This window comes from Bos indicus, chromosome 21 (assembly GCF_029378745.1).
Source record: "Bos indicus isolate NIAB-ARS_2022 breed Sahiwal x Tharparkar chromosome 21, NIAB-ARS_B.indTharparkar_mat_pri_1.0, whole genome shotgun sequence".
Lineage (NCBI taxonomy): Eukaryota > Metazoa > Chordata > Mammalia > Artiodactyla > Bovidae > Bos > Bos indicus.
The window spans coordinates 59425479-59434419 of NC_091780.1; the positions used below are offsets into that span (position 1 = coordinate 59425479).

Here is an 8941-nt window from a genome sequence, read left to right on the forward strand (position 1 = left end):
AGCTGTAAAAAATAGTGTATTGCACACTCACACACACACTTCAAAGAAAAGTGACTAATAAATACAACACAATGTTAACTTGGATTTCCCTGGGCGCTAGCGTTCTGGGAAATACTTTACAAGCCCTTCTCTACATTTTCAGGGTTTCTCCATGATCCTTAAAGAGGATATCAGACCAGGAATAAAACACTAATAAAACAGAGTCAATAACTCTTTAAAAAGAACAATAATTTGGAGTAGTTTTCAGTGATTCATTTGATGTTTTCTGAGTTGTCACATCTTCCTCAGTGAGTATTTCATAAACAGAAGAGAACTCTAACATGCAAAAGGTTTTTATGTGTGTTTATTTACTGTCTATTTTTTAAGGGGAAAAACATCTATTTCGTTAACTAGATTGTCTGAGTAGACATAATGAATCCTGTTACCAAAAATGTTCATCTGCCCATTTCCAGTCAGAGGCGTTGTTTCCTCCTACATTTCGCAAGCCAGAGAAGAGGTCTTTGCAGGATAAATAGACAAACGCAGTCATGAAACTCCTGCATCCAGGCAGATGGTGACTGCGGATCCATCCCCACCTCCCGCTCTCACAGGCAGGTAATCCGTGATGCTCCCACACGGGGAGCCAAGGGACCCCTTTCCCAGGTGGCTCTGGCCTCGGTCAGGGGTCGGTAGAACCTAAGGCAGGAGGGAGGTGGGAGGACGTGTGTCTGATGCTGGGAGGGTTCTGAGTCCTCTGAAGACCAGTCCTCTCTGGGTCTCAGTGTTCATCCTGCAAAGGGAGAGATGTGCCACCAGGGCTTCTGGGGGCATTTCTGCTTTTGAGTCTTTGGGGTTGTGATTCGAGCCAGCTGTGCCCCATCCAGCTGTGCATGCAGCGTCAGGTCAGAGGTCCTCCGAGGGCCCTGAGGTGCGTCTCCTTGCCTGGCACAGGGCGCTGCTCTCAGGTAGCTCTGGAGACAGAATCAGTGCACCAGGTCCCCCTGGGCAGAGGGGTCTCCAGGGTGATTCCTGCTCTTCACTATCCCTCCAGGGCCCCCGGCCAAGCTAACTGTCAGGTACGTCTATTCGGCATTGGAGACACAGGCTTCTCAGAGGCAGAGGCCACCCTCCAACCAGAACAGGTGAGAAAGCACAACTCCTCCAGGAATAAGTCTTGGAAGAAAATGGTTAACCTGTTTGGGAAAAAACCATTGTACCAACTTGAGTAAACTAACAGTTTAGGCAATCGATCGCCTCTCTCCCCAGGCTTGTGTGAAGGCCTTTCCCCTGGTCTCTGGACAAAAATTAGCTCAACTTCCTGCCCTACACCCCTCCTCCTCTCCCCTCCAATCTGCTCCCATCTCTGCCTCTTGTCTCTCTCACCTTCCCCCTCCCACCCCAGCAGCCCTCTCTCTTCTGAGATGAGGGGCAGAGGCTGCAGGGAAACAGCCCTCTTTGCTGAGGTCACAGCTTTGATCTCAGTCTCTCCTGAGGCTTCTGGGCAGTATCTCGGTCCTCTGTCTCCAGGGATCACAGTCTGGCTTGTAGAGTCCTGGAGAGGGTGGCCAGTGGAGGGGGTGACACGTCTGGAACTCCTCTTAGGAGCCCAGCACCTTCATCCTGTATGTCATCTGAGTCATTCCACATGTTGGACAGAGGTGGGAACTGAGGATCAGAGAGGTTCAGTCACTGCTCATCACCACACCGAACTCACAAATGGTCCAAACAAAATCCTCGAGCAAGTCTCTGAGACTCTGAGCTCACCCTGCTTCTCCCCACTAGGAGGCTTTTCCAGGTTCTTGACAGAAACACCCTCCATGTGTCCATGAGGCAGGGGCTGAACAGAACGCTCTGCCCTCCTTGTTCTTTGCACCAGCCCTCCTCAGGGCAGCCAGGCTCCAGCACGGCTCCCGCTGCCTGTGTAGGCCTCTCTCCTGAACCCTCACTGTGACCAGGCACCTCGATGGGAGAGCCTCCCTGAGGTCACACCCTTGTCCTCAGAGGTGGGGAGAGGTGTGTGTCCTCTGATCAGTGCAGGGCTCCTTCCTGGGGGACAGAGAAGGGACATGGTAAGAAAGGAGCCCTGCTTTCTAGGCCCGATGACAGAGTCTGTCCTGGGAGAGGGATGCCTTCTTGCTGGACAGCACCTCACACCCATCACCAGCTTCCCCACCCTGGAGCCAGGCATCCCAGGCTTGTCACTCTCACTCCTCAACGGCTTGCTGTGTGGCCCTGGAAAAGCCCCTTCCCCTCTCTGCGCCCAGTCTCTCCACTGGGGAAACTGTCACAGCACTTGACCAAAGGGTGAGAGGGAGCCCAGAGCCTCCTCGTGTGTGCTGGGAGCCCAGGAAGGTTCCTACCTGTGGGAGGTCACAGAGCAGCAGGGCTGAGAGAACAGAAAGCACGGGGGACAGTGGCAGGGGTTGGGACATCATCTGACACGTGGAGACTGAAAGGAGCTTTGCTTTTCAGACATGAGGGCAGAGAGACTGTCCCCCCTCCTGGCTCTGGGGCTCCTGGTGGCTGGGATCCGCAGTGTCCACTGCCTCCCAGAGAATGTGGTGGTGAAGGACCGGCACAGAAGGGTGGATGGCCACACGTTAGCCTCCAGCAACACCGACTTCGCCTTCAGCCTCTACAAGCAGTTGGCTTTGAAGAACCCCAATAAGAATGTCATGTTCTCCCCGCTGAGTGTCTCCATGGCCTTGGCCTTCCTGTCTCTGGGGGCCCGTGGCCCCACCCTGACAGAGATCCTGGAAGGCCTCAAGTTCAACCTCACGGAGATCCAGGAGACACAGATCCACCAGGGCTTCCAGCACCTCCTGCAGGCGCTCAATCGACCCAGGAACCAGCTGCAGCTGAGCGTGGGCAACGCCATGTTTGTGCAGGAGGAGCTGAAGCTGCTGGACAAGTTCATAGAAGATGCCCGTGTGCTGTACTCCTCCGAGGCCTTCCCGACCAACTTCAGGGATCCTGAAGCTGCCAAGAGTCTAATAAATGACTATGTGAAGAATAAAACCCAGGGGAAAATTGAGGAGCTGTTCAAGGACCTTTCCCCAAGAACGGAGTTGGTCCTGGTGAACTACGTCTACTTTAAAGGTGGGTGCCTGTTTGTCTCAGAAGGAAACACACGCTTAGTTTTGTGTCTTCAGAGCTATTTCTATTTCAGCTCAGCCAATTCTGTTGCTGGGCAGTACAGAGGAGGATGTCATCAATGAGGACAGCTTGGGCACTAAGACCCTGTCCCTGTCATAGTCTTTGTCTATTTGGGGGTTTTCTAAATCACAGCTGTCATTGCAACACACAAGGGCTGGGGAGCTGTTAATCCTTTCTGAGCCACAGTGAATCAAAAGTCACTCAGCTGTGTCTGACTCTGTGACCCCGTGGGCTGTAGCCTGTCAGGCTCCTCTGTCCATGGAATTCTTTAGGTCAGAATACTGGAGTGGGTCGCCATTCCCTTCTCCAGGGGATCTTCCCAACCCAGGGATTGAACCCAGGTCTCACACATTGCTGGCAGATTCTTTACTATCTGAGCCATGGGGAGCCTTTTTATTCTCAAACTTGCCTGACTACCTGGAGGAAGGAGCTTTCCTCTAAGGTCACTCTGGAGTGGCCGGGAACCCCAGCTTCTTTTAACACATACAAGGAAAGCCAAGCTCCGCACACTGTGGGCTGTGTGTGACCTGTGCTCCTCTAAGGGGACTTGGTCTCAGCGGGTGGAGGTGGGGCTGGTGGCTGGCTTCATGCTGTGACAGCCTCTGAGCAGCCTGGCCAACTCAAGGCACTTCAGTTGTGCTCCGTTATAGCTATGAGGGTAGCATTGGCAAGGCCAACCCCAGAGGGAAGCCTCAAGGAAGGACAATACCCGGGACAGACCCTTTTCCAGATTCTAGCTGGTCCAGGGCCCAGTCCCATTGGTAGAAACCCAACACTGCAAACCTCATCCTGGAAACTCATAAGGGGCAGAGTGAAGGCAGGAAGATTTCACACATGGAGCCAGTGGTGCTAAAGGAACACGGAATAAAGATACAAAGAATGATCATTGAGCAAGGGGGTGGTCGGGTGCCTAAGGGACACCCGCTTGGGGGACATATTCGCCCTGAACTGGAAACTGCTGGCAGAGCCCTGGGTAGCCCTCCTGGATATGTATTTTCTTCTGTAAATGAAGCCATAGATTCCCAGTTCTCTGGAAAATTGTTAATAATCCAGGCCAGATCTACTATGTTTCTTCCTTGACTTTTCTGTGTTCTAATCTTCTACCACCCTGACCTGTCCTAGGACTTTCTCCTCCCCAGGGGTACCCCACCAGCCCAGCTTTCCCTCTCCTCCTGTCTCTAACCATGGGGACACAGGCAGGGGTGGAGACAAAGCAGGAAGCAGGGGTGGGTATATCCTCATTGAGCCCCATGGCGCCAATCTCCCCAAGAACCCCACCCCCCAACACTAAGGTCTCCATCTTCCTTGGGGAACACCCAAGCCTCCTCCTCTGCACTCGGGGTCCCCGTGTGGCTCCTGCTCCAGCCGGGCTCACAGGCCATGGGGACGGGTGTCCTCCCTACAAAGCCAACGACTAACACCTCGTCACTAACATGACCCCTTGAAGGACCAGGTGGTCCCATATCTCCCCAGGCCCAGCCTCATCCCCATCTCTACCTTGCCCTCCACATTCCTGTTGACTTCACATGTAGCACAACTAACCAGCTTTGTTTAATGCTCCCCTTCTCAATCCTGACCTGTGGGGTTCACCCCCATCCCCAAGGACTTAACCACCTGCCCAGGTGTATGATCACACCCAGCAGGTCCATTCCCAGAGGCACGTGGTGGGAGGGGCTGCTGCCATGGGGAGGGTCTTCCCCACTCAAGGACCAGGGCCGAGGAGGGAGAGACTGCAGCACTTGCACTCACACACTCTTCACCTGTCCCCCCATCTCCAGCCCAATGGAAGACCCGCTTTGACCCCAAACACACTGAGCAGGCAGAGTTCCACGTGAGCGACAACAAGACGGTGGAGGTGCCCATGATGACCCTTGACCTGGAAACCCCTTACTTCCGGGACGAGGAGCTGGGCTGCACGCTGGTGGAGCTCACGTACACCAGCAATGACAGCGCCCTCTTCATCCTCCCCGACAAGGGCAAAATGCAGGACCTGGAAGCCAAGCTGACCCCGGAGATGCTGACGAGGTGGCGAAACTCCCTGCAGCCCAGGTGACTGTCCCCAGGACCCAGAGCTGTGGGTTCAGCTGCCTTCTTGGTCTTTCCCCCTCTCCCTGGACTCCTGACCCCCAGCAATAGGGCCTCAGGAATGTGCGGGGCAGGGGCAGGATGGGAGAGCCCACCACGATGACCTTGCCCTTTGCTGCCTGCCTGGCTCAGTGCTTAAATCCTTCTGTAAGTTGATGACATCTGAGAGGGCGGGAGCTGAAGGTTTGGCTCCCATTAACAAGGGCTGAGTCATGAGAACTCCACATGACCCTCAGTACTCACGAGCTTCTCCCCTGACTTCTCCTCTTGAAGGTAGAAGGATCGAATAGAATCGGGTGAGGGCCCGGGTGTGATGGGCTCTGAGGACCACACTGGCGCTGTCTTTCCACTGTAGTCACTCGTTTATCCACTCACCCAGTCAGCACTGGTTGAATAGGTTAACTGAGGACATGCTACGCCTCAGGGACTGACTTAGACCCTGTGGTAGGTCAGAAAATAAACGCTAAATTCTCTGTCCTCATGGCACTCTATAATTGTGGAAGACAGACTGGAAATAAATATAAATACTTTATTAGGTTGAGAGGGGACAAATGGGGAGGTGGGGAGAGTAAAGCACAGTAAAAAGGAGAAGAAAATTGTATCCAGAGGTAGTTTGTGATCATAAATAGGGTGGCCCTTAGGTGACGTTGCAGTGAGAGACTGAGCCTTCTGGATGTGTTGGGAAAAAGCATTTCTGGCCAAGGGAATAACCAGGGCAAATCCTCTGATGCAGGAGCGAGCCTGGTGTGGTTGAGGATTATTGAGGCCAGAGCAAGAGAGCAGAGGGAGAGAGAGGGGAAGCTGGGCAAGGTCAGGGTCCCCCCCCGAGGGTGGACTCAGGTCACTTGGGGCCTTGCAGACTCCTTAAGCTCCCCCTGCCCTGGTGCCTGCCTGGCATGTTAGACTCCTGCAGATTGGAATGGATAAACAACAAAATAAGGGGATTTAGCCTGAGGGGTCTAGAAACTGAGAACAGGAGTCCTTATTCCAGGGAGAAGGGGGTTGGTTAAGAGGAATCATTGGAAGACCATGCTGTGAGGTGGGAAAAGGCAGACATCTTTTCAAGCAGGTGTTCAAATTTATTTTCCTTGTTTCCTAGACGAATACATGAACTCTACCTGCCAAAATTTTCCATCAAAAGCAACTATGAACTGAATGACACCCTCTCCCAGATGGGCATTAAGAAAATATTCACCGACGCTGACCTGTCAGGAATCACAGGGACCGCGGACCTGGTAGTCTCCCAGGTGAGTCTTAAATTTGGACAATTCATCCTCCTATCAGAGCGCTAAACGTGGAGGCCAGACAGAGGGCAGGTCACCTGGAATTTGCAAAATAACTGCATTTGTTGAAACTCAGTCTCCCTCCCTGGGACTCCCCAAGCTCAGGAGAGCTGGGTTACAATCACGATGACATCAGGTCCCGCCTTCCCTGAATTATAAAGTGACACAGAAGCCTGTCATTGGGAAGGACCCCGAGTGGAAACAGCAGTGGACCCATATCAGGCTCCATCTTTCTCTGCCTTTTTGGGGGAAACGATCACATTTCTGCATCCCCAAATTTTCATCTTTAAAAGGAGCATATAGTTCTCAGTTCCTGTTTGGTGCCTAGAGGAGCAGGTAAGAGGTCATAGGTACTAACAAAGTCTCTAAAGCAACCGTGGTGAAAATTCACTAAGAGTAGGCGAGAAAACACCCAGTGTCCTGGTGCTGTGATCCTAGAGACAGAGAAGCCAGAGTGAATAGTGGGGTGGGGGTGGCTGGGCAGCCCTGCAGGCTCCCCTGCACCCCACCTGCCATAGGACCTGGTAAAGGAGGCACAGATGCTATGGGGCTTCGTGGTCCAGGGCTGGGAAGCCAGTCCTAGGCAAGGGAGCTGAGGGCTCGGGGACATGTCAGCTGGGGCAGGAGAGGAGCAGAAAGCAGTGCTCACCCATCAGTTGCTTCGACATGGAGGGACTGTGGACATTTGCCTGCAAGAAAAATGACTTGACCTGGCCCTTGCCCCTATACTAGGGGGTCTTCAGAGACAGCACAGTCTCTGGGTTAGGAGAGTGAGTCCCTGTTCTTTTCCTATCTGATGCTGGGCACATCGCTCACAGACGTTCCCTTCAGTTTGCACGTCTATGTATCACAACTATGCAAACCAGTTGACAGTTTGTTGGGAGGACAAATAAGTAGAACAGATGGACAGTGGAGTGACGGGCCAGCGGCAGGTGGGTGAATGTCAGCCCCCTTAGAGGGGCTAGTGACTGCTCACCTCCACCCACCCCGTCTCCAGTGGGTACTGCTCTGGTGTCCCCACAGGTGGTCCACGGCGCTGCGCTGGACGTGGACGAGGAGGGCACGGAAGGAGCTGCTGCCACGGGAATCAGCATGGAAAGAACGATCTTGAGAATCATTGTGCGTGTCAACAGGCCCTTCCTGATTGCCATAGTTCTCAAAGACACCCAGAGCATCATCTTTTTGGGGAAAGTCACCAACCCCAGTGAAGCCTAGAGCTCCGCTCTGAGCTGTGGGTGCCCTCCCTAAGGAGCAGGGTGCCCAGGTCCCTGGGTGCAGCCTGGCCCCTGGGCCCTGAGAATCCACTCTGCCTGCCCCCACCTGCTCACCACTGGAGAGGTGACAGTGACTCTGCTGGGAGCTCTACATGCACAGGGAGTCTGTGTCCGGGTCACAGGGAGACTCTGAAACCTCTCACAGCAATAAAGCACTTTCCTCGGACTTGCCTCTTTCCTGTGTGTCTCCACGCAGCTGCTGCCTGAGCCCTGAGGCCACCCCCACCCCCAACTTACCACATCTGCTCAGCCCACCCCAGACTCTGAGCCCCTCCCTCTGCCCCAGACTCACCAGCCATCCCAGGAGCAGGCTTCACACCTGTGACCAAGCCTGCTGGACCACAGGTCCAGGACTGAAAGGGGCCTTGCTGCCTGATGCCCACTTTCAGGGGCTCTGATCCCAGGTCCACGCTCACCCCTCCCTCCCCAGGACACACAGTGTGCCCTTTTCTGGCACAGCCCCTGAACCCTGGCATCCTGCAGCTGAGCTGGGTCTTTCTCCCCCAGAACCTCCCCTCTGCCTTCCAGGAGCAAACCTGGGAGACTAACTGCTTCCCGAGTCCCAGCTGAGCTCCTCCACCTCCTGACCAGTTCCACCTCCTCCCCTGACAGACGATCCCCATCAGGCAGAAGAGGTGTGCCAGGAGGGAAAGAGCAGCAAACACACACCTGTGATAAGAGCAACAACCCAGCCCTGCCTCCTACTGACGTATGGACGGCTGTGTGATCTCCAGGGAGGACAGCTCCAAGTGGTAATGATGGCGTCCCCCGCAACTGAAGGGTCGAGAGCTCTCTTTCAGGTAGCCCGCTAAGACCTCTACCTGGAAGAACCCATTTTTAGTCCTCATGATGATCATAACAGATACATCCTGTTACTCATCCTACTTTACACATAAGGAAACTGAGGAACAGAGAGCCTCTGTAATTTCCCTCAAGTTCACACAGCTACTAATTATGGCTGGCAGAATTTATCCCAACCTCCTCGATCAGAATACTGTGAGCCGCAGAGCCATTCTGCCCCATAAATGCTTCCACAGTGATGGTTCTCTAGGAACTTCAGATCTGAAGGGCAGGATGTGAGGAAGCAAGGCTCTGGATGCTGAGAGCAGAGGGCCAAACTTAGTTTGGGAGGTCAGGGAAAGTTTCCTGGAGGAGGTGATTTCT

General features: G+C 53.8%; 1 protein-coding gene across 4 annotated transcripts; it reads left to right on the forward strand.

Annotated features, from left to right (window-relative positions):
- Positions 1 to 448: 448 nt before the first annotated feature.
- LOC109575333 (serpin A3-3) lies at positions 449 to 7943 on the forward strand. 4 transcript variants are annotated; one of them, XM_019983324.2, is made up of 6 exons: positions 452 to 594; positions 1031 to 1121; positions 2452 to 3078; positions 4914 to 5184; positions 6320 to 6467; positions 7527 to 7943. In XM_019983324.2, exons 3-6 carry the CDS (start codon positions 2454 to 2456, stop codon positions 7716 to 7718), a joined length of 1236 nt encoding a protein of 411 aa, XP_019838883.2. In that variant the 5' UTR covers positions 452 to 594; positions 1031 to 1121; positions 2452 to 2453; the 3' UTR covers positions 7719 to 7943. The 4 variants fall into 4 exon arrangements, with proteins under 4 accessions (XP_019838884.2, XP_019838883.2, XP_019838882.2 ...); XM_070775628.1 differs by having other exon boundaries at positions 523 to 590; XM_019983325.2 differs by lacking the exon at positions 1031 to 1121 and having other exon boundaries at positions 449 to 594.
- Positions 7944 to 8941: the final 998 nt, after the last annotated feature.